Source organism: Calliphora vicina, chromosome 1 (assembly GCF_958450345.1).
Source record: "Calliphora vicina chromosome 1, idCalVici1.1, whole genome shotgun sequence".
Taxonomy (NCBI): Eukaryota; Metazoa; Arthropoda; class Insecta; order Diptera; family Calliphoridae; genus Calliphora; species Calliphora vicina.
This window is the reverse complement of record NC_088780.1, coordinates 153,745,601-153,772,007: the sequence shown is the minus strand read 5'-3', so window position 1 is coordinate 153,772,007 and position 26,407 is coordinate 153,745,601. Positions and strand designations below refer to the sequence as shown.

The 26,407-nt window shown below is 29.7% G+C and overlaps 1 protein-coding gene across 4 annotated transcripts in view; it reads right to left on the bottom strand.

The window, feature by feature from the left end:
* Positions 1-228: 228 nt before the first annotated feature.
* The window catches only part of Stat92E (Signal transducer and transcription activator Stat92E), a 118,641-nt gene continuing 92,462 nt past the window's right edge, over positions 229-26,407 (bottom strand). For 2 of the 4 annotated variants that reach the window (XR_010576865.1, XR_010576864.1), the window contains exons 3-12: positions 15,429-16,352; positions 13,428-13,513; positions 9,655-9,796; positions 9,291-9,408; positions 8,328-8,547; positions 7,989-8,252; positions 7,703-7,888; positions 6,645-6,777; positions 5,762-6,194; positions 229-999 (exon numbers count right to left, since the gene is read on the bottom strand). Coding sequence is in view for 1 of the 4 variants with exons in the window: in XM_065516210.1 (XP_065372282.1) it covers positions 957-999; positions 6,645-6,777; positions 7,703-7,888; positions 7,989-8,252; positions 8,328-8,547; positions 9,291-9,408; positions 9,655-9,796; positions 13,428-13,513; positions 15,429-16,352; positions 18,277-18,401 (2,241 nt within the window). In the remaining 3 variants the exon portion in view is untranslated. Of the gene's footprint in view, positions 1,000-5,761; positions 6,195-6,644; positions 6,778-7,702; positions 7,889-7,988; positions 8,253-8,327; positions 8,548-9,290; positions 9,409-9,654; positions 9,797-13,427; positions 13,514-15,428; positions 16,353-18,276; positions 18,503-26,407 lie in introns of those variants that run through there. The other 2 variants (XR_010576863.1, XM_065516210.1) reach the window with 2 other exon arrangements.

Sequence of the window (26,407 nt, the reverse complement as noted above, 5' to 3'; positions counted from 1 at the left end):
AAATTAACATTGAAAAAAGAATAAATAAATAAATAAATTAATATACATACCAGTTTAGAGTAAAGTAACAAAAGGCATGCAGAAAGTTTGTTGGTAACAAATAAGAAGAAAACGCCTCCAGTCGTCTGCAGTCCTAAATGGTTCAAAACAGCTACTGCTTTTCAAAATTATTTAAGGGCATTAGTATGCCATCAAATAGAGCAGAAAATAATTGAAAACATTGAAAAATTTGTTTTGTTTTTTAAATCACTTGTTTTATTTAAAGTTTTTTTCTTAAGAAAATTATACAAATTTAATTTTTCGTAAACATTTTAGTTTGAAATAGGGGGGGGGGACAAAACTATATTTAAAAATATTGTTTATTTTTTATTATTATTATGTATTAATATTATGTATATAGAAATTTGATTTATATTAATAACGAAATAAGTTGGGGTTTGAGGGTTATACAATATATGTATGTAAAATTGTTTCAAAAACATTTAAAGTAGATTCACCATTAAAAATTTCTAAAATTAATTATATATTTTACTTTATTTTTTTATTATTTATTTTTGTTGTTGTTGTTTGTATCTCAGAGTCTGGACGTCAGAGTTTGTTTTAAAATGTTTCTTAGCTTTCAATTCAAAGTAATTGAAATTTAAAAGATTTCGTTTTATTTTTAAATGTTTTTTTTTTTGTTTTTTTTTTTAATCTTATTCACATTTAAAGTGCACATTTATAAATGGTAATTTATGTTTTTCATATTATAAATATTATTTACTTTAGTTTAGTTTAATTTTGAGTTTTTGTATGCCAATAAAATAAGTATTTTAATTGTTTCGTATTCAAAATACGTTTCTACTTATATTCGTTATATATTTATATATTTTTTTTTATAGCAACAAAGAATATAATAGATAAATTGTTAAAAAATATGTATATATATAGTAATGTATTTAAAATTTAAATTGCGTTCAATATAGTATTGAATCGAAGTCCGAAAAATGTATGTTGTCGCTGGTGGGGAGGAAATAGAAAAGAGAAAATATAAAAAAATAAGTAAATTAAAAAAAATTTAAATAATAAATAAATATAATAAATAATTTATTACTAAATAAAAGCTTAATAAAAGAAAAAATGCAATACTAACTACAAAATATGAAAAGCTTAATTGAAAAGCGTGCTAAATAAAAATGTTTTATATAGTTGATAAACTTTTGTTTAACTTGATTTTGAAATTTAATATTTGAATTAAAATATACTTCAGCTTTGTTTAGAAATATTTTTCCCCGGATTTAAACAACTTTTAAAAACAAATACGCATAATTATTTTAAGAATTTTTTTTCGAAATCATGGAGTTTGAGTTTCTTAAGGATTTCTAAGGAAAATTTGCAATTTTTCGATTTCAACTTATTTTCGAAATGCAAAATTTTTTAAATTAAAGCAAAAGCAAAAGACCTAACAATGTTTCTTTCGTAATCATGAGTTTGAGGTTCTTATGATTGTTAAGGGAAATTTTCGATTCCAACTTATTTTCGAAATGTAAAATTTAAAGCTTATCGAACATTTTCTAGAGTCAATTATGACTTTTATACTTTATAAAAATGTTCTAGGATTTTGAAGCCTTTGACACCAATTTCGAAAAAAAAACTTTCGAAATCTTTGAGGTTCTTAACAATTTTGTTTTAAAATGCTTTTCCTGGATGTAACAATTTTTGAAAACAAATACGCACAATTACTTTAAGATTTTTCTTTAGAAATCATGGTTTTTGAGGTTCAATTTTTCGATTCGAACTTATATTTTATCGAGTCTTCTTCTTTTCAATTAAAAAAAAGAAGCTTTTTTTCGAAATCTTTGAGTTTGAGTTGAGGTAGATAACAACTTTTTAAGGAAAATTTAAATTTTATTTAGTTCGAACAAATATTCGATATGTAAAATTGAAATCGAACCTCAAACATCTGTCTGATTTGAATGAATATTTTAACACTGACAATTCAAAAAGTATTTCTAACAGATTTGAGTTATCTGGATCTTGAGGTATCTTGATCTTGAAGAAAAAGTTCGAACATATATTCGAAATGTAAAATTGAAATCTAACCTCAAAACGTTTGTCAATTCAAAAAGTATGTCTTTCATTTTCAAGTTATCTGGGTAAGCCTTTCGACGACAAATTCGAAATCTTTGAGTTTGAGGTTCTTAACAATTTGTTAAGGACAATTTTAATTTTATTTAGTTCGAACAAATATTCGATATGTAAAAATGAAATCTTGACGTTCGATTTCACGTTTGAAAATTCAAAAAGTATTTCTTACAAATTTGAATTATCTGGGAGCATTCCAAAGATAATTTTTGCGTATATATTTGTGATATGTTGATACCTCATGAGACACACGGACAGACGAATCCGTTAATTTATGGGGTAACAAATGAAAATTGAAGAAATTACAAAGACATCGCAAACTTCAATCATGTGGTGAAGGATATAAAAAGTATTAAATTCTGCAGTTTAACATTTTCTATTAAAATTAGGGGACCACAACATTTTGATTGAAAATGTTGTTTATATTATAGATTATTTATCTGAAACAGAAAGACAATTCGAATATTATTTTCTTTTAAAACTTAAGTGTTGTAATTATGGTAATATAAACCTGTAATTGTCGAAACTGTAATTAAGCTACAAATTAAACAAAAGTTTTCTTTAATAAACATATGTACATATGTATAATAAATATAAAGCATTGAAATCTATAAGTTAAAAGAAAAAAACAATTTTAAAAGACTTTTTTTTTAATATAATAATTTAATTAATTTCTATAAATATAAAACATTTAGTTTATTTTATGTTTTAATTTAATTTAAATACTTTGTTTCATTGTTTTAAAGACACATACATTTATTATTAGTTAATTTTTGTTTTCAATATATATATTTTTTTTTAAGTAACAAACATGCATTTTTATTTAAATAATTTTGTGTGTGTGTGTGATTTGTATTATTTTTTGTTTTTCACTTAAATTTAAACAAAAAAAATTTGATCTATTTTAATTATATAATTTGTTATTTTTTAGAATTCTTGTAAAATTGTCTTTTAAAATCTTTGTGAGTTTTTTTTTCCTTTATTTATTTATTTATTTTTCTATATAAATCTTTGGCTTAATGATTTTGTTGTTTAGGCTTTTATAGATTTATAGATGCATAATAGTGCTGTTTTGTAAGCTAAATTTAATAAATTTTGTTAAAAAGGTGAAAAAGAAATATGTTTAAAAAAAGAAAGAATTTATTATTAGCATTATGATTAGTTAAGCATGATATGATTTATATGAAATGTGGAGAAATTATAATTGAAATGAAAAGAAAATCAACAACAATACTTTGAATTTGTGGGGGGAGAGAAAGAGCAGCCAAATTTTATGTCTTTAAAGAAACGTATTTAAATTTTTGAAACCTAAATTTAGACTATCTGAGTTCTCATCTGTCAAGTTTTTGTATTTTCAATAATTTTTTCATTAAAGTTCAACCAATAACGAAAATTGTATATTCAATTATCAAAATTTTCAAATTCAAATCTTAAAATTCAGTAGAAAATATTAGAAAATTTGGTTTTTGAGAACATGATAATTGATTCAATTATGAAATAATTGAAACCAGTACCAATATGTGATACATATTTGAATTGAAACTGTTTAGGAAATAGTTTTTTTCATATTTTTCCGGTTATCGATTTTCGTTACGATTGTACTTCCAATTAATATAATTTTAGTATGAGAACTATCAGTGGACACACAAATACATATCAGTTTTCCCTTACTTTGTATATCAGACTGTAGAAAAAGCTTTTAATAAATTTAGCATAATTATTCAATTTATGTCATACAAATCAAGAGAACTACAAGAAAGTTCTGGGATAATTCGGGTGCTAAACTGCTGGCGACTCTATGCATTTTTAAAACCTTTCATGGGTTTTTTTGTAATTAGTTTTAAGACATGTAATTTCGAAAATGTCTTATTTCGAATCGTATTACACTATAACCTCTCAGATCCGATAATATTTTTTTTTTTAATATAAATCGGGATAATTGTATTTGCTTTTATTCGTAATTTGGTACGACACCCAAATATTTGAAACTCAAATCCATCCGTGTCCACCTGTAAGTTCTGTTCTAACACCCAATTACAACACAGATCTACCGGAAATACTTTATAGATCTGTCGGAAATACTTTCAAGGATTTGTTCAAACTAAATATATTCGAAAAACATAGAGCGGAAACTCGAAAAAAAACTCAAACAAAAAAATTACTCAAAAAGTTACACATACGAGTGTTGTTTTTGTTATCACATAGTTTTTTTTACCAATACATTCTCACCACTTAGGTTTTTGACAACTGAGTTAGGTCTTTGACAGGAGAGTTTCCGTTCTATGTGTTTTCTCTATGATCGAAGGTTTAATAAAAAAAAAAATAACAAATGCCGTTTAATCTTGATTTTGAGTCAAAATTTTTGACAGATTCGAACACAGTGTACAAATGTCAATGAAGGAGAGCTTCGAATAAATTCAATTTGGGCTTCCATAAAACCATAACGAACAAAGCAAGGCCATTCGTTGTTGAATTAATTCATAATAAAATTAATACAGCCTTTGAATTGTTACATTTTAATAATTCAAATTAAATAGAAATTTAATAAAAATATTTGTTGTTCAAATAATTGTTTTGCTTTTAATCACTTACAAAATGTATGTTATATAACGATCCAGAATATATATACTGTGAGGGATCGCCACTCATGTTGAAGGTTATAAAAATAGTTTAAATAATCTATTTGTAATAGATTTGAATTGAGGAAAAACTGAATCATTCAATAAATTTTATTAAACTGTTTTGTAATGTATTTGAAGTAAAGGAATTAATTGGCAAAGGAATGACTTCCATACGACTGAAGTACCAAGGAATTAGGCCTATGAATTAATTCGTAATAAATTCTTTAATGGAATGGTTAAGAGATCAAATTTAATTTGATTTTGAAAATTGAATTAAGTATAAAAGCAATTCATTATTAATTCGGAATTAATTTTGAATGAATTGATATAAAACAAGATGATTTTTTCATATTATTAAGTGATAGTAGATGTAATTTAAGAACCATTTCAAATGTATCTAATACATTTGATTAAGAAATACTGCCCAATTAGTAACAATTCGACAAGAAAAATATAAACTGTGAAACAAAATAAAAATAGAATTTCATTAGTAATTAAAGTTAATAATGAAACAATTGCAAATACAAAATGTACCAATTACAGTTTATTGTTTTCAAAGAAAAACGTAGCCAATTAATAGTTAAAAACATTAGTAAATGTTTTGAAAATTTCCAAATTTTTTCGTTGTAAAATAAATGTCAAATGTAGTAAAACATATTTGCCTTTGAAGCTTGAAACAATATGAAATATTACACAAATGAAAACTATGTATATATGTGATGAAAGTATGTAAGTTTTAATAAAAAAAAAGAATCAGTAAATTTAACTAAAATGATTATGATTTATGAACAACGCATGTAACAATTTAGTAAGGAAAATGTGTGTGTTTTAGTTTTATTTTTTGCATTAGGGATTTCATGAAATGGCAACATTCAATGTTTATGTACGAGTATGCAAAATGTTAAATGGAATGAAGAAGGTATTAAAAAGAAAAAAACTAAAACAAACTTTAAAAGTAAAACCAACCAAAAAACAAAGCAATTAAAATGAAAAAATACTAAACAAAATGTAAATACCTTTTATTTGGTTTGATATTTTTGTTACACTCAATACGTTTTGTAGAAGCAAAAGGCACTTGTATTTCGTTTTTCTTTTTTTATTTATTTTTTTTTGTTGTTAAACGACAAGATCAAAACTTTCGAAATAGTAGAATTTTAATAGTTACATTTGTATTTTATGTACACAGATATATAATTTCTTTTCTTTCGTTTCATAATTTGACGAACATATACACAATTATTTTTAGTTAGATCAGACTTGTTTTAGATTAATTTCCTCTTTTTTTCCTTTGTTTCTTTTACTTTTTTATTTGCACTGCATTTTCATAATTTACAACGACAACAATTTGTCATTTAGAGTATACAAAGAGTATCCCAGTCAAGATTGGTTTCATTCATTCCATTTGTATATATATCGAGATCATTTAGGCAAATATTATTGTTACTATTGCTATTGGTTATTGTTGGAAGTAGAAGATTTTTCAGAAGACAGAACACAAACAGTAGAGTAGATTTATTTCCCAAAGAACACCGTTTTTAAAGTTGAAGAAATTAAGAGAGAAAAAAAAATAAAGTATAAAAACAATAAAGAATTAGAAATTTACTTGAAGTGAATACGAAACTTAAAGAAAACTTATAACGATGGAACACAAGCTGTTGGCAAACAAATGGAGAAACAATACAAAACTAATGAAATTGTGTGAATTTGGAGCAGTTTTTTCTTTCTCTATTAGAAAAAAAGAAGGAATTTTTAAACAAATTCAAAGTATTGCTAAGTGATTTGGTATTAGAAATGGAATCTTTGTTAAGGCAACTAATTGATGAGATGATTTGTTAAAAGCTAGTTTGTATTATTATTAGTTGTGTGTATAGAAGAGTATGAAGAATATTTGGTACTTACTTTCCCATTTGTATATCTTGTGGATGGGGGGATTGAATATTGTGCTGAGGTGTTACACCTCCAACACCTTCTATGGCTGGTACATTCACTCGTATAGTATTTGGTACATAACCATCACGACGGGCATTTTCATCTGAAATTTAAACAAACAATGTAATGTAATATAGAACAAGCAAGTATGGTCATTCAAGCCCTACACTCATTAAATGAGCAAACATATTTATCTTTTTAAATTTCAATAATTTATTTTCGTGAGTGATTTTTGGCCAAATTTTATCGAAATATCTTCAAAATTGCGACCTGTTTTTTCCTTAAAAATGTTCCTAGAAATTTTCATCACAACTCGTGCAGAATTCTGTCTGATAAATTGTCAACATAAACTTTGGCACAATATTCACATCAGACATCGAATACGAAATTTTGGAAACAGTATTTCATGCTAATGAGGGGCAACATCGCATTGTAGTTGAGATAGCCTGGTAAAACTATTTTCAAGTCCACTTGATTATACTGAAATTGTCCATACAAATTACTGCATTTAAAGGGCATATAATGAATTGCTAAGTATTCTTAAGACTAATTAATCTTTTCATTGAACATTAATAATAAATGCTTCACTTTCAAGAATGAAAATAATAATAATGCAGATACAACTTCACTTTTGGATATCTCTACAGTTTTAATAGGTGCAATTGATAACCTCTTCATTACCTTTCGTCAAAAAAATCACTAGTTGAATATAAACATTAAATAGTTGACAATAAATTCAAAGTAAAAAGAAAGCATATTTGTACAAAATTCCCCAAACGTAAAAACGTTCCTAAAACTAAAGGGGGGAAAACTACAATTTTGTAACAACGTAAAAAATATTTTATAAGTGTTCCTTAAATAAAAATTTCATATAAATATCCCTTTATTATAAAATAAACAAATCCTAAACTCGTTCATCATCTTTTTTGCAGTCTTATTTTTATAAGAAACAAATACTTTTTTGAGAAAAAAGATTGTCTTTTGTGAAAAAAGAAACCTAAATAATTTCAATTTTACACTCGACTCACCCATTCTTTGTGTATAAAATTCTCCAAAAGCTTCATCACGCATACGATTCGTTGGATAGACAATACGTAAGATTTCTATATCATGAATACGATCGGCTAAGCCGCGTATATTTAAATCACGTGCTGTCCATGGCGACAACATTAACACTGAACTTTGTTCGGTAACAAAACCCACAGTTATTCCACCTGCAGTATTTGTAAAAGAGTAAAAACAAAATGAGAAGAACAAATAAAAGAAATAAATGCAAATCCCTACAAACAACATTTAGTTCAATATTCAACTTACCTAATTCACTGTCTGAGAAACGCAACAAGAAAGTACCCAATGGTAGAATCCGCAACATTTCCTCGGCCTTGCGCTTGTTAATGAAACCCACAATTAAACCGGCCTTCCATAGACTTAGTAAATGATCTTTGGTTAATTTCATAATGGCAAAGAACCAATCCCAAAATGTAAACGAACGATCGGGCAAGGGTTCCTTGCAGAACTGGGCCCAAGAAATATAATCATCATCGCTGTTCATTCCATTTCGGCGGAATAGTTTTTCATCTATGTATATTGTATGTAAATGCAAGATAAATATAATTTTCTTGAGTTTTATAAAATATTTCTTTATTTACTTACGTAAGAAATTTAAATTATCTTCGGTTAAAGCACGACCCGTTGACGATTCAAATTTGGTATTTAACGCCATGGCCAATTGGGACCAAGCAACTCTTTCGGGCACTTGAAAAGGTTCACGAACAATATCAGAGAATGCATTATCCCATGTTATTGTGGCCCATGACTGAGGCTCTTGATTACCATGCACTATTACGACTACGGGTAAAGAAATGGTCCAGACCTGCGAAAAATATACATATATTATTTATTGGAAATAAATAACGAATTAAACATTTCGTAAATCTAAGCTAAAGCTCAATAAATTAGAATAAAAATTAATCAAGTAAGAGGGCTATATTCGGATGTGCCGAATCTTATATACCCTTAACCAATTGAAGACAAATAATAAAAATAATTTGTGGTGAATACAATTTGGTAAAAACAAAAATTTATTTAAAAAATTTAGGGGAAAAATTGGTGGAAAAAAGTAATTTTATTTAAATAGGTGAACAAATTACATAGTCGCGGTTATTTTGGATTATATCTCAGCCATTAGTGAGCCGATTTTCGCAACATAAGTTGGACTATAGCTTGTGTCACTCAGCTATACACATTTTTACAAAAGTTACTCAAATTATAAAAGATTTATAAAACAATTGGGGTATTCACACGGTCTACTATTTGGTCATATTGTCATAATGTCTTATATATTATGATAGTTTAAACAAATTTTTGGTGTGTTTCAAACAAAAAAGTTCTAAACTAATAAGACTATTTGCACTATGTTTATTGTTTTGTCATAAAATAATACTTTTTTTTGTTTAAAACACAACTATTATAATATATTAGGACATTATGACAATAAGGCTAATAGCAGACCGTATGAATACCCCAAATATTTCCATAAAAAAAATATTTGTATGAACCTTTGATAAAATTCAAAATTGATTATGAGTAAGGCCTTTAATATTTAAATTAACTTACCCTAATTCTATAATCATTGACTATAACCGATGTATAAAAGAGTAAAGCAAATTTTTCATCCATGACACTCTCAGTGCCCTTCTTCTCAGCACGTTTAATTTTCTTCAATTGCATTGTTCTGAAATAAGAAAAATAATTATTAATCTATCTTATGAAATTACTCTCAACAACTAAAATATGGAATATATTTTCGTTACATTATCATACATTAACACCACTTAGATTTTTGACAACTGAGTTAGGTCTTTGACAGGAGAGTTTCCGATCTATGAGTAGTAATCATAGGGTAACATATGTTGTCAAAAACCTAAATCTTGCAACAACAAAATACATGCTAGTCAATGTAAATCCGATTAAAACATACCTGAAACTCGCCGAAAATACTCTGGTCTGATTATTATATTCCATAGTGCCAATATTATTCACAATTTCACCCGATGATGCTGGATTACTGCTTGATGACTCAGACATGGTACGTTGTGCGGAATGACGTTGAGCCTGTGCCTCTGTAATAGAATTTGTGTATACATATGAGCAATTGTTTAGAATTGTAAATAAATTATGTCATATTCATTGTTGCTATTGTTGACAGAGTTCAAATTTATTTATTGTAGTAGTGTATAATTTATCAAATATTAAAACATCTACTCATATGAAAAATGTAGTAAAACAAAATGGTACAATAACAAATAAACAAACACGCGAATGACGTTGTTAGATAAAGTTTTAAATTTAATAAACATAATTTAAAGCTACTTATATTTGTTATGAATAAATAATTTGTTTATTCTGCACAGATCTTAATTATTTGAAGATCTATATATGAATTCAAATTTTTATAATAAATGTTTTTTTTATCAAAACATTAAGGTAAGATAGGACCTATTGTATCTTATAGATTAAAATTTAAACTTTTTTTGAAAACTAGATTACGTAATTTCATTTCAGTTTTCAAAAACATGACCATTTACCAAATATATTCAAATATACTAGGCTTTCTATTAAATCATAGTAATTTTCAGCGTTTTTAAGCATTGGTAAAACAATGGAAACTTTTAAATTTCTGCAAGAAATAAGACTAAAGGTAAATTCACATTGATCAAATATTAGACGAAAAAAAAAACGTAATCAATATATTCAGCACATGTTTATTTGATATTATAAGAATTTTAGAACTTTTGTGCTACAGTGGTTGAAGACTTATTTAGAGGATCTGGAATTGATTGCTAACTAAAATTCAATGAGATTTCTTTAAAAATAATTACTGAGATACAGCTGTTGATGATGAATATCATACAAATATATGGTGGTGCTCTAATACACTTTATTGAGGTAGATTTAGTTGATTTGTAATTAGATAACATTATTCTTTTCTTTTCGTTATTTCGCAATTATGCAAGTTTAGTTTCATTTTGCTTTAATAAAAAATAAGCAGTGTTTGTTTTTTATTACTCACAATATTTGTTTACATATCATTAATATAAAATCAATTTGTTTTACTTTTTATGGCAGAAACTTGATACATATAGCTTTTTTAAACTGCAACCAAATAAGTTGTGCTATTAACAATTTAATTAGCAGATGTGTTGTAATGACAACATGAGAAATAATAATTGAAATTAAAAAAAAAAAACAATTGTTAAACATAATTTGTATGAGCATTTGTTTTGCTATAAAATTCTTCAACTTTAACATATCAATGTCGATTTTTTCTACACTTTTATGTATGGATACATATTTATGCAGAAAAATGTATCAATTGTCTTTTGTTTAAACTAAATGAGAATTTATTTTATATTATATGTAGTTATTTTTGGAATGCAAATCATAATGCTCATGAAATCTGATTGCCCACAAGTTGTTATATCTATTTTAAGAAAAGCAAGATTTAATAATAATGTTGAAGAAAGAATTTAACTAGCATTATTAGTAGTAATACATGACTTTATTTTTCAAACTCGTAGGAACGCAAATTAAATTTGTAAAAATAAAACAACAAAAATCGATAGAAGGGAAAGGGGATTTAGTGAAGAGCAATTATGACAAGTCTTTCTAGTGTATACATAAGGAGCCGTGCTAATTATAAGGTAATGTTTATTCAAAATTACAAATAGTATTGGATAAAATACTACTTGCTCAAACGTTGTTCAGATAAGAATCCTTTGCTCTCTGATTACTATTAGTTCTAGTTATAAATATGAAAAATTTGCACATTGAAGTGCGTCCAAAAATAAGGTTAGAATATCGAGGGACTATATTCAAAATTGTTTATCTTAGAAAACACAAGTTTTCATAAGGTTTCTACATATAATTTATTTAAAATTTTTGCATTATTAGCAATTTCTACAAAAATATTGATTTTGTATATAAGGGATTTCATTTCAACTAAACAAACTTTTGAAATCGCTGTATTCCGATCGTGATGAAATTGAAATTTAGTCTTATTGGAAAGTAATTCTGAAACAATTTTTCAACAAGATCGGTCAAGAACTTAGAGGGGGCAAAATTTTACATTTTGGCCAAACAGGTGTTTTTACTCATCCATGTAACTTATTACCTATTGTTCTTGCAAAATGTGTCCCAAATAGTTCAGATAGCTATTTCTTCAATATTTCGAAGACAAAAAAATACAAAATTTTAGAATTTTTTTTTTGTTTTTCAAAATGGGACCTTTTTTTCTCTCAAAAGAAAGCTTAGGTCTTTTCCTTGAAGAGAGTTTTTTTGGTCGCTTAGTTGGATGCGAGTTGGATAGCTATCAAAATAAATGTTTTGCAACTGAAAACATAAAGATAGATGTAAGAAATACATTTTAAATTTGATTTATTTTGGGACTTTGGTCAATTCTAGTATGTTTTATTCATATTATTTAATGGATTAAGCTAAGGAAAATAGCTGAGTTAAGTTAGTTTAAAATCAGGATGCACCTCAACTAAAGCAAAATACTGTCGGCTATGATTTGTTTAAAACATAAAGAACACGCAAGCATTTGTATGAAAAGTCGAAAAACATGTTATCACAAAAATTGGCATTCATTTTTAATGACTTATGTGTTTTTGAAAACTACGAAGCCTAAGATACTGTACGTGAAGCCCGGCAACCAGCCGAATCGACACCAATGCCAAATATCCATGGCTTTAAGATACTATGAGCTGCTGAAATCTGGCCAGACCATCTCAGGGAACCTGTACCGAATACAACTGATTCGTTCGAAGTGAGCTTTGTCCTAAAAACTCCCAGAATATGCTGTCAGACTTGAAACCGCAATATTCCATCATGACAATGATCGGCCACATGTTGCAATATCTGTTTAAATGTATTTAGAATGAAGTGGTTGAGAAGTTTCTCTATATACAGTTGTATATTATTGTTTACAATAAGTTAGGGAATCACGTAATCGTTACTGCAGACAACAAAAATTGTAGACTAAAATTAGTGGATCGCACTACTGGGATACGGAACACTAGGTTCGATCGTAGCGTCAAAAGATGATCACATCTTTTGGCTCGGAATCATTATGTTGCCAGAAAGATAGGGGGAAAGATCATATCTAAAAATGGCTAATACTTTGAATAAATTTATATTGTACAAATGTTTCAAAATAAAAGCTACAAATTTGAAAAAATACCACATTTTTAAGACATACAATACAACAAATAAAAAAAGTGTTTTTCAAATTTCTTCACAAATTTTATTATTGGGATATATCTGTCAAGTAACTGTTACATTTCTTTATGAGTTTTCAAATTCAAAAAGGAAATATGTATGCATAAAAAAAAAAAAAAAAAAAAAAAAAAAAAAAAAACCTCTTTTTCTTAAAATTGTGCAGCATATGTGGGAAACAAATAATACTTAATAAACCACCTTTCTCAGAAATAAATGTTTCATTCATTGAACAAAAAAATATATATTTTTTTTTTGTAAACTTGTTATTTAGTTTAAATGTAAAAAGATGTTTTCATCCTTCTTTTCGCTGAGGGCTTCCAGCATCTTCATGGATTGTTTTTTTTTTATCTAGTACTATTTTATTTTCCAAAATTTTGTTCATGACATTTTTAAATCCTACTTACTAACATAAATAAATTATCAACAATTTAATGAATATTTAAAGAACATGTTTACTTAATTCATAAAACTCACCTGATAATATAATACATTCCACTGAAGGACTATTAACACTTATGCCCAATTGTGGTCCAATAAGCCATCGTACTGCAGCAGCAAATCTATTATATTAAAGAAAATAATTTAACGTACTTAATAATGTATTAAATTTATGGTAAACTGAGGCAGTAACATCAGAACAACTAACTATGTACATGATAAACGTGGTGAATACTTGTAAAACCCACACAACATAATACGTCCGAACACGCATATAATTTAAAAACACCCACAAATATCACAAATACATTCTGTGTTAGGTATACACCAGTATTGCCAAATGCGGGAAAAAAGGATAGATTTTTGTTTATTTTATGTCAATTTGTAGGGATTTTTTAATTAATAATTTTATTAACATGGTCTTGCCATTGCCATTTTTATGGGACCGAATGAGATTCGATAGTGGAAACGCAGGTTAGATTTATTTGGTCAGGATTTTTGTTGTTGAAAAAGCCAGGACATGTTTTGTTACAACAAGACAAAATGCTAGAATTACAGTTTGAAAATAATCCAAATAATCCGTTTTGAATAGCCGGCTTGCGAATTGGCTTTAAATGCAATGGAAAATTTATGAAGGCCCGTAATTTTTACGCAAATAATGCCCAGAACCAATGCATAAAGCCAATGAAAGAGTTCAAAATAAAAATAACACTAAAATGGCAATAAATTGATCTCAAGTTTCTCATATAATTAGTAGAAACAATGCCGGGCCGCATTTTTTTAATAATTCCTAATAATAACTCATTATTAAAAATGTCAAACTCCCTCATAATTTAAAGTGCGCCTATAGGAAAATGTCCCTAAAAATGGGATTAAGATAAAAAACCAATAAATGCATAATTGAAGTAGGCGTTTTACGCCATCGACAGTTTGGTACTAGATTAAAGAAACAGGTTGCATTTTATCATTAATCTAACCGTGATAAGGGTTAATATTGAGATCGAAAAAACCTTAATACACGTTTTTTGTTAAAACTTTTAACCCAAGTATTATTTGACTTTTTGTTGATCATGTTACCTTTGAAAAATACATGAGTTATTATGTTTAATGTCAATTATGTTAATTTTTTGTTAATCTGATTATTAAATATTATCAACAAAACCCAACTTGGTCCTACAATAAGTTGGTCAAACAATCTAAGGTCGGCCGCCAAACTGATTCCAATGTTATTAAACAGTAGAGAGAACTTGTGGGTTGGTTCAGGTAGAAGGAATGGTGCACATTCCAATAAATAGAAAGCATTTTCAAAAGAGCTTTCAACACGTCCTGTAATATAGCAGTCCGGTTAGCTCAGTACTCGGACTATTTGGTACGGAAAGCTAAAGCCAATGCTGGTTTATAAACATACAAGGCTCAATAAGTTCCAGACAGCAACTCTGCTAAAAATTTAGAGGCCAAAGACAGAGCACGGAAATTAAAGTCAAATTTTATAAAAAAAATATACCTCAGCATAATGGACGACGAAACGTATGTTCTGGACATTTTTTTTTCGCAGTTTCCGGGTCAATATTTCAATATTTTTATGTTGCTGATGCTCGAGGGAATGTTGTAGAAAAGTTTAGGACACAAAAGCAGAAAATGTTCCCAAAAAGTTCTTGGTATGGCAAGCAATATGCAGTTGTGGCAAAAGAAGCCAAACATTTGTTACAAAGAGCTCAATAAATACCGGAATTTACATCAAGGAATGTTTAAAAAAGAGAATGCTTCCATTTATAAGACTTCTTAATGTGTCCACTTATTTTTGGACTGATTTGGCATGCTGTCGTTATGGTAAGCAAGGTCTTGAGAGGTCAAAGATCAATAATTTGGTATCTGTAGCAAGAGAGAATTTTTGATATTTTCTGATGTAGGAAAAAACGAAGGGACATTTATTGTTGACGTAGGCCATAGGGATTTTTCAGAAATTCTTCTGGCAACACTGGCGTACACTCAATTATGTAGTGAAAATATTAAAATGTTTTTTGTTTTTCTTTTTACCTGGTATTGGTTTTCATAACCTGTGGCGGTTGTTTTTCAACAATGAATGATGACAGCACCAACAATTGTTGAGCCTGACGTACACGGGAAATCATTTCACTGATGTCATCGTTATTATCCAACCTTATCATGTTCATCATGTTAACATTATCCAGAATTTTGCCAACCATCTCGACCAACAGCTCAATGCAACGTTGTATGTCATCCAAATTATCACGGAATGGTGCACCATTGCCAGCCAACGCCTGATTACGTTGCCAGTTCTTCAATTCTGTTATCACCGTTGTCTGTATGGTGTTGTAGGTGCCGATTATTCGATTTAAATCGTTTAGTATGGTGCTGCGTGTGGTGGCCAACATGCGACACTGTTCCTGCAGCTGCAGATCTGTCGACTGTATATCCTGCGGTGACATGTGGGCCTTACGTTGATTGTAACTGTTGAAACAGTTGTGAAATGTTTCATAACTGCTGCGAAACTGTTGCATGTCGGCAAACACCGCATTAATGTCCATATTCAGTTTGGTGATGAGACCGTGCAGGGCATAGAGATCGTTGCCGACGTAGGCATTGCCACCGTTGCCGGTGGAAGCGAGTGTGGGTGTGTGCATACCTGGTACAACAGGTATGGTGCCTCCGCCCAACATGCCGACGGTACCACCGCCACTCCCGTTCACACCGACACCACTCATATACGAATACTGTGGCATTTGGTCCACCAGCTGTATCTCACGCTGCAGACCGGAACGAATGTGTGTGTATAACTCCACGGCTGGTGTTTGTGTAACGCTTGTGCAGATTTCGGCAAGTTTAAATTTCATCAAATTATCGTTGCTGAGTGGAATAAGTTTCTGCTTCAGTTCCTCATAGAATTGATGGGCAATACGCTCGTAATGTTCAGTCGATGAATTATTGATACGTTCTGACCTGCAAATTAAAGAAAATCAATCATTAAGAGTTCATAATATGAATAATAAGGTGGTATAAAAAGGGTTTTATAACTTCACGTCAGTAATAACTTATTTTCTTGAATTTTTTTCAATTCAAAAGATTGTTAACATTTAGGCTGCATGAAGGTCTCATAAAAAAATACCATTTTAAAGCGGAGTCACACGGTATGTATTCAACATGTATTCGATATATGCGTAATTCCATGTGTATGTCAAAATTCATGTTATACATACGATTAATATTTGTCACCTTCACACGTAAATATGTAATAGCGTGTGACATAACCCTTATTAGTTTATAGAATTGCTATTGTTAACTATATTACTATTTAATAAATTTAATTTACTAAAATAATTTTAATTTAATCGCTGATCTTCAAGTCAAAACCCCAACCTTAGTAATCGATGTATAGGGGGAAAAAAGAAGTAGTCGATGTTTTTTGCTCTCAGCCACTTGTGGGCCGATTTTTCTGATTTTAAATAGCAACTGAAGTCCGCTATATTGATGCATTAATCATGTTTGTAAGTTATTTGAGGGATTCGGAAAGTTGATATCAACAGACAGATGTACAATTTATTGACATGTTTGCTATAAATAAATCTCGTGTTATTTTCTTGCTGCTATTAATTTGCTTTCAAGTTTTCAAAATGTTAATTAATTTGTTTCTTGGGTATTTTAGCCTACAGACTTCTTTTGTTACCAAAATGACTACATACATACTTCGGAAAAGTCGTGATTTAAAAGAACGTCGTCATAATACCTGCACTTATATGCATTTAAATATGCTTGCATTTAAGCCGATTAATATATAAGTCAACGAAGCCTATAAAATAAATAATTCTTGTCATTTTTACTATGCGACTACAGCTGTGAAATGAGCCAGAAGAAGAAAATATAAATAAAGGGTGTTTTTAAAGCCATATAGAGAATTTGATATTGTAAAAAGTTACAATATCAAAATGATTTCGGGCATATGGCCACCTGACGAAGCGAATAACAGGAACAATGTAGGCTTCCAAGTCGGCAATTGTTCCTGGTTTATCCGCATAAACCAGTGACAGCCCCATAGGAAATAATTGTGAGGTGTCAATTCCCATGAGCTTGGGGGCGAATTAACGGGTCCATTTCTCGAAATCAAGTTATCGCCAAATTTTGATTTCAATAAATCGTAGCCATTCTATTGAAACAACATCTCCCCGGATCAAAGTCATCCATATTTTCAAACAAAAAATAATGGATCATGGTGCGATAACGATCTCCATTCACCGTAACGAGAGCTCCGGCTTGACGATGGTGGCATCATCGGACCTTATGATGATGCCTCATCGCTGAACACAATTTTGAGATAAAACAGTCGTCTATAAGTTGTGCGAATCGATGAATTTGATAATTTGGTAGCGTTGTGCAAGCGTCAACATATTCATGATGATTTGCCAGAGTATACTGATCATAAATATGAAAAAGTGAGCGCAGTATGACAGTTCGTTTGACAGCTAATCCTTTCGTAAGTTCTGTCGGGCTTAAAAAAAACACCCTTTATTAAAGGATTCCATGAATGAAGTGAAAATGCAGTTTGCATAGCACCCACAATAATTGAGAATATAATTAAGGAACTTTTTTGTAAGAGGTTTAAGTACTCGCACAACAACAAGAGACGAGTTGACAGCATATTTCGTTAGCATTTTAAAGGTTTCTTTATGACGGTATAAACATGAAGCAGCAGCTTGCATAATTTATTTCAAGGAATTCAATAAATTTAAGTAAAAATTAAATAAAATAATATTCATAACAAAATAATAATGAACATAAACATGTTTTGTAAAACCGGGTGGAAAATTTAATGGATTTTTAAAGGATGTTTTGTAGCAATAGATTTTTTTTTTTGGTTACATATACTTACATTATTCTCTCTTCAATCCATGGTGCTAAATAGATTCGTATATCGGCCAATCCTTTTTCATCGTAATATTGTATCATGGATTGTTTGACTTCGGGATTGCACGCAATACGTTTCCACAAATTCATTGTGACAAATTGTGTTTGTTTGTGCTTCGCGTAATGCGTGCTTTTGTGTATAAAAATTAAATTCTAATTTATTCCTAGGTTTTCACAATTATTATCAAATTGTGCCCCGCTGCAGATTAATAATCTCTAATATGGTTTCTTAAGCAATATGAATATGATGACTGTGTAGTTGTTGTGTATATCCTTGAGGGTAGGATTAATTGAATTTCTCCAATGATATGGAAAGTTCCGAGATTATTATATCATTTGTTTGTTTGCTAAGTTTCCAATGCAATAAAGGGCATCATAAAGGCTTTAATTATTATATCGCTTACGATAATGAGTTGGCGAAATGTTGTTATTTTTTTTTTGTTTCTTTAATTTAAATCAATTTTCATTAAATTATTTTTATTTTTTTGTTTTGTTTGCAATGTTGATGGATGATTTTGTTTTAGCCAATTGAACGATGGATTAAAGATGGTTTATTTTATTAATTTTTTTTTGTTTGTTTATATGATGTCAATGTAATTTGAACAGATTTTGAAATATGATAGCTAAAATGAATAAGGAAATAAATTAAAAATGAGTATTAGTAAAATTTTGATTAAGTTTGTTTTAAATGAGAATGCAATTTTTTAATTATGATATTTTCCTATAAATTAATATAATAATAATTTTATAAATAGCACTTTGGGTATTTTGTATTTGTTATAAATAATTTTATATGAAACCATTACCCCCACTATTTATACATTTTGTATAAGCTTATCAGAATAATTAGTTTAAAATGGTTTTTAATTATAATACAATACAATACGAAATTTTACATTTAATATTTAAAAATAGCCTAAGGTCATAAATATCACAAAATTAAAGATTCTGGAATTCTCAATCCTGGAACTCCAGACATTGTTTTTTTTTAACTTAATATACACAAATAACAAATACAACTTTCAATCCTTGATTTATTTATATATGTACAATAACAAAAAAAAATACAACAAACAAAAATGTTTAATATCAAACAAAAATTCTACACGTGTCGTAAAACCACCGAAAAAAAAATTAATTTAAAATGGATTTCAGACAAATATACAAAAAAAACCAACCTTAAGAAGATAATGAAAACAAAAAAGTAGAATAAAAACACATCTTAAATATCGATTACCCCTAACAACAACTACAACAGAATACAATTTTGAAGCTAATAATATTCGAGAAATTTTCAACAACAAAAACATACATCCACACCACTTGAAATCAAACCAAAACGAAAACATTTAAGAAGGTATTTTGAAAAATGTAAAAATTCAAATATATTTATAGGAGAGCAACCACACGCCAGAGCTGTAAAAGAATGATTAAGTTTTGAATGAATTTTAATAAAAAAAAATATAAATTGAATTAAAATTTGAAAGAATTCAAAATTCTTAAATGCATTCATTCCATCCAAAAACGAAATTGAATTATATGACGGTGGTTCAATAAGTCCGTGACTTTTGAATTTCCCGCCTTTTAGCAACACTGATGCTGTCAACCGACATCTGTCAGTTGACTTCTGTCAAAATTTGAACAAGCTCCGTTTGTGTTTGACAGCCATTGATAGCAGACTGCTTGATTTAAGGTTAAAATGGAAACGGAAAATGTGCATTATTATTAAAGGCTAAGCGAACTCTGCACCATTAATTTCAATGGTAAAAATGTGGTTTGATGAATTTCATTGTAGCCGTACAAGCACAAAATATGCCAAACGTTCTGCACGCCCAGTTGTAACAATCAAACAAATTCAATATATTGTGTTGTCCGATCGGAGATTGAAGCCATATGCATCTCACATGGCACAGTGGTTACAATTTCGATTGATCACTTGGGTATGAGAAAGCTTTCCGCAAGATGGGTGCCGCCGCGTTTGTTCACAATGTGCAGTTTTCAACACTCTCTCTGGGATATGGTTCACTCTGCAACAGAGTATCTGATATTGGCTTGATTCGTTCTTGGCCTCAAAACATGAGCAGAATCCATATGTTGCCAGAAAGATGGTGAAAGGTCACAGCTAACAATGGCCAATTGGCTACGAATTCTATTCTACGTATTCCGCCCTATTCTACGGATTTGGCCCTTAGTGTCTATTTTTTGTTTCCAAATCTGATGAAATTGCTCGGCGGAAAGATATTTGACTCCAACGATGAAATCATCTCACAAACAACAACAAATTTTGATGACCACGACAAATCTAACTTTTTGGAAGGTATAAACAAATTGGAGACGCGTTGTACAATGTGTATATAGAGCTCAAAGGAGACTATGTTGAAAAATAAAATGATTTTTTTCATTAAAAAAAGACACGCACTTAATTCAATTCATATTTTAGACAAAATCTATGCATTTAATTAATGAATCATTCATTTACAGCTCTGCAACACACACACAAAGTCACTCACTTGCATGTGTGGTTGTGCTTACAGGTAGGTACTCACCAGAGTTACCAGAACTGGGGCAAACATCCCGAAATATGTTACGTTTGTCCTTTACCATGAGTGTTTATTATTCTTATAATAACACTAGTTTACAAGTTGTTTGTTAGACCTAGTCTAACTCCGGGAAAAATATTGAAACAGGACGTCAACTTTTGAGATATTTATTAAGAAAAAAAAAAATAAAGTTAATTCGTTTTTATAAAATTTTTTTATTTATCCTGTTCTTAAAAATATAATTCCTGATAATTCCGTTCAAATCCGGCAAAAATCCGATAAAAAAAAATGTTTTTTTTTCTTCGAAAATGTGGAATTTTTTGCCAACAAAGAGTCATATGAGGGAAGTTTTGCTTTACTTCTTTAGTTTGAAAAAAGTGCCGCTGAAGCTCACCAATCGGTTCCATCGGTTTCAACGTAAGAGAGAGATGGTTTGTGTGGTTAAGAAGTGGTGATTTTGACACGAAACAGCATAATTCATCCACAAGCAGGGAAATTGGGTATCATACGAATTGAAGCCGAGAGACCTGATAAAAAATTGATCCCTTAAGATAACCCGAAGCTTAAGAGATCGTATGTGAACCAGCCGAATCGACACCAAAGCCAAATATCCAAGGCGCTAAGATAATTCTCTGTATTTGGTGGGTGCAAAAGGCTCCTATCTATTTTGAGCTGTTGAAATCTGACCAGACCATCACAGGGAACCTGTACCGAACGAAGCGATCATTGAATTGCAATACCTGTTAAAAAGTATTTAGAATGAAGTGAGTGGGAAGTTTTGCCTAATCCGCTTTATAGTCCAGACCATGCCTCGTCCGACTACTATTTGTTTCGATCTATGCTGAACGCTCTTTCTGGGATACGCTTTACTTTGACACAGAGTATCCGATATTGGTTGGATTCGTTCTTCGCCTCAAAAGATGAACTTCTCTCAGACTAATAGCACATCACACTATCTATCGGGGTACTATTAGGGATTATCATGAATTTCATTGCAATTGTCGGAATTTCCAACTTAAACGTAGTGAAAATATTTAACATTAAATTTTTCAACATTTTAACATTGACAAAACATTCAATTCTCGTTCATATGGATTTTGAATGGTTTCTAGGATTGTAAATATTGAAAATAATCCCCTGGTTACACTGGTACCACCACTCCTAACGTTTGGTGTGTGTGTGTGTATAGGTAAATTAAAGTAAACAACCTGTTCCTTAAGAGGGTCGGTCTGTGTTGTCTAACCTTTTTTTCATTTAATTTTGTCTACTAAGGAGTGAGATCGAAAAATTCTTAACATACATATATGTTTATAAAAAAGAAACCACTAAACTTACAGCTTTAATTTTTTTTTTATTTGATTGAAATTATTATTACAATTTACAAAAAAAATTATTTTTATAGTTTTAATCACTAGTGATGAAATTTTGAACCTTTTTCGGAAACCCTTCCATTAACGTTTTTATAGTGCTTTCTGTCACTTTGCTCGAACATGTAGTCCATCTCCGTTTAAAATCTACCACACTTTTGGACACCTTTTTTGTACTCTTCAATTCTCTTTTAACAAGAGCCCAATATCTCTCCACTGGCCTTAGCTCCGGGCAGTTTGGAGGATTTGCCTCTCTTGGTACAAATACCACATTATTGTTCTTGTACCACTCAAGGGCTTGTTTGCCATAGTGACAGGATGCCAAGTCAGGCCAAAAATAAGTGGACACATTATGAAGTCTTATGAATGGAAGCAGCCTTTTTTGTAAACATTCCTTGATGTAAATTTCGGTATTTATAGAGCCCGTTGTAACAAATGAGTGGCTTCTTTTGCCGCAACTGCATATTGCTTGCCATACCAAGAACTTTCTGGGAAATTTTGTCTGCTTTTGGGTCCTAAACTTTTCTTCAACATTCCCTCGAGCATCAGCAACATAAAATTTTTGACCTGGAAGTTGCGAAAAATCTGCCAGAACATACGTTTCGTCATCCATTATGCAGCAAGAATATTTTTTTATAAAACTTGACTTCAATTTCCGTGCTCTGTTTTTGGCCTCTAAATTTTTAGTAGCGTTCCTGTCAGGAACTTTTTGAGCCTTGTATGTTTTTAAACCTGCATTAGCTTTAACTTTTCGTACCAAATAGTCCGAGCACTGAGCTAACCGGGCTGCTTTCCTACCGGATGTGTTGGGAGCTCTTTTGAAAATGCGTTCTATTTTTTTGGCTTTAGAAACATCATGTGGACCATTCCTTCTACCTGAACCAGGTTTTCTATCAACTGACAAGTTCTCCCGGTACTGTTTAATAACATTGGAAACAGTTTGACGGCAGACCTTTGTATGCTTGGCCAACTTTTTGTAAGACCAAGTTGGGTTTTGTTGAAAATATTTAATAATTTCAGTACGCACTTTTTTCTGGTCACTCATTTTAATCAGATTAACAAAAAAATTAATATAATTGACATTACACATAATAACTGACATGTTTTTCAAAGGTAACTTGATCAAAAAAAAATTCAAATAATACTTGGGTTAAAAAATGTAATGAAAAACGTGTGTTAAGAATTTTTCGATCTCACTCCTTAGTTATTAATAGTAAATATAATTTGTTTTTTTATTTGAGTCAATTTAACCTTTAAATGTAAGATTTTATGACAAAAGTGTACTTTTAATATAATGCACTTTGTTGTATAAGGACTATTCAAAGCATTAATTGCTGACTCCGGATTAAGTGATGAGACACTTAGAGCTAGTATCTGGGATGAGGATTATTCGTTTAAACTTAGATTAAACTAAAAATTGTGTTTCTCACTTATTATTTATTTAGTATATAATCTAGGTTTAACTGAGCATCATTGTCGAGTTAAACCTAAGTATGTGATTTGACTCAAAAGTATGACAATGCTCACAAAATAAACAGGCGGTAATCCATTAGTGAGAAACACAATCATTGATTAAATCCCGGCTAAATAAGTTTCAGATTTAATTTAACAGCGTGTTAAGCTAAGTTTAACTGACAAGTAAGAAACTAGCTCTTAGACAATTGAACTATTTCAAGATCAACATAGGAATATTAGTCAATATTACATGTATGTTTTTATATATAATATAATAACTAAAATTAATTTCTTTGGTTATTTCAAACTTTTATACTTTTGAATATTTGTTTAATACCGAAACGCAGTAAATTTTCCAGTACGTATTCTCACTATAGTGAATTATACTGCAATATAATATGTATGTAAAGTAAAATATTAGCTCATTTCTTTTTTAAAACATTTTAAGGTTAAACTGTAGCTCTGGAATATTTGTTGTTTTCTTAAAAATAAAATATATTAAAACAGGGGATGATTTTGATTGATTCAACAGATTTTTATCAATTTTAAAGAACATACATCTTTTCTTTGTTTGTTGTTCTTTTTTTTTATTTTGTTTTCTTCAAAATATCCTTCAAAATGTTTATTTGTGTGTGACAAGACATGACGTTGCCCTTTGGAAATTCTGTATGAAAAACTCTATTGTTTTTCTGGCTACGTGATGATTTTATATAATTTGATTTGTTTGTTTAAATATTTTTCTGTTTGGCCAAAAAGAAACGTTTAATATTTAATTTAAAGTGTATCTATCTAATCTAACAAAATTGATTCTAAAAATAAACATTGTTTAGCAAGCACGTAGAATTTGGGTATATAATTTCGAAAAAACGGAGATTATTTAGAAATACATTCATAATCGGGATAATAGGAATTTCCGGGGAAATTTATGTCGGGAAATCTTTTTATATACTTTATTCTTAAAAGTAGAGTATTATTGGATGTATGACTTAAAAATGAGGGATTTACAATGGATGATGTATCTTTTGAATGCGGATTTTGTTTTAAAAAACTTTGATGTCATTTTGTAGGTTTTTTGCTTTGAACATGTCGAATTTTGTACAAAAAAAGCGTCATATGCGGGAAGTTTTGCATTACTTCTTTGAACAAATTTAAAAAAAAAATTATCGCTGAAGCACCAAAACTTGTTGATTTTGACAAAGATCTCCCAGGCCAGCCAAAAAAGTTTGAAAACCAAGAATCTCCATGAAGATTGTTGTCAAACTCAGCAAGAGCTTGCAAAATCAGTGGGAGCTACTTAAGCAGCAATTTCAAAACGTTCCAATAGCAGGTAAATTGGGTAGAGACTTTGAAAGACGATTTTACATGTGCAAAATGATGTTTGAACGCTATAAAAAAAAATAATGTTTGCACCGAATCATTACTTGCGATGAAAATCGCATGTGAAGCTCGGTCAACCAGCCGAATCGACAACAAAGTCAAATATCCATGGCGCTAAGGTAATTCTCTGTATTTGGTGGGAGCCAAAACACAGGGAACCTGTACCAGTAACGCAACTGCTTCGTTTGAAGCAAACATTGGCCGAAAAACGCCCAGAATATGCGGCCAGACAAGAAACCACGCACGGCAACATGTTGCAATACCTATTGAAAAGTATTTAGAATGAAGTGGTTGGGAAGTTTTGCTTCACCCGCTTTATAGTCCAGAACGTGTTCCGTCCGACTACTTATTGTTTCGATCGATGCAGAACGCTCTTTCTGTGATACGTTTCACTTTGGAACAGAGTATTCGATGGGATTGATTCGTTCTTGGCCTGAAAAGATGAGCAGTTCTTTTAGCTCGGAATCCATATGTTGCTACAAAAAATGGGAAAGGGTCATAGCTAACAATAAAACTAAAAACTAACTGCTTAACCTGACATTACCACTGGCATCTACAAACACAAGAGACTTGCGCAACTAAATTGCCTAGTGTGAAAGGGGTCATTTAATTTAATTTTTTTTTTAATTATTATTTCATTTATTTGTAATTTAGTTACAGCTTTGCCCATAATGGAGTGCAAACCAACTGTGAATAACTTAAATATGTACTTAAAAAGTTAACACTTAATGATAATTTATGAATATGCGCCATTTTTCATTTTAAAATTGTAAACAAACTCACGCCATGTTTTTTGTGTCGGCAATGCAGTTTGTATTGCCAATAATATTGTTATACAAACATATTTTATTGTTGATACATTCCAAATTTTAATGAAACGTAATTTTCCAAACAAACAAAAATCTGTGGAATAAATTAACAGATATGTATGTATATTTCAACAATATTAATTCTTGTTTTAGTGGGAATTGTATTCGCCGTACTTGCAGTTCTTTTAAAATTCACAATTTTTACGAATATTATATTTTTATAGTTTGTCCTTTAATGTCCTTCAAAACAGTAACAACATGCATATGAATGTATGTATGTATTATTTTACAATATATTTTTATTTTTCACTTTTTTTTGTTTATCTTTTATATTATTGTTATATTTTTGACATTTTCATTGTTGTCAAATGAGTGTGTGTCAATAGCAGAATTTATTAACATGCACCAAAAACACAAATAACAAGTAAGAGTGCTTTATTCGGCTGTGCCGAATCTTAAATAACCTTCACAAAGGACATTTGGAGGAAAAAATTTGGTGAACAAAATATTGCAATTTTCTCGATTTTAAATAGCAACCTATATATGTA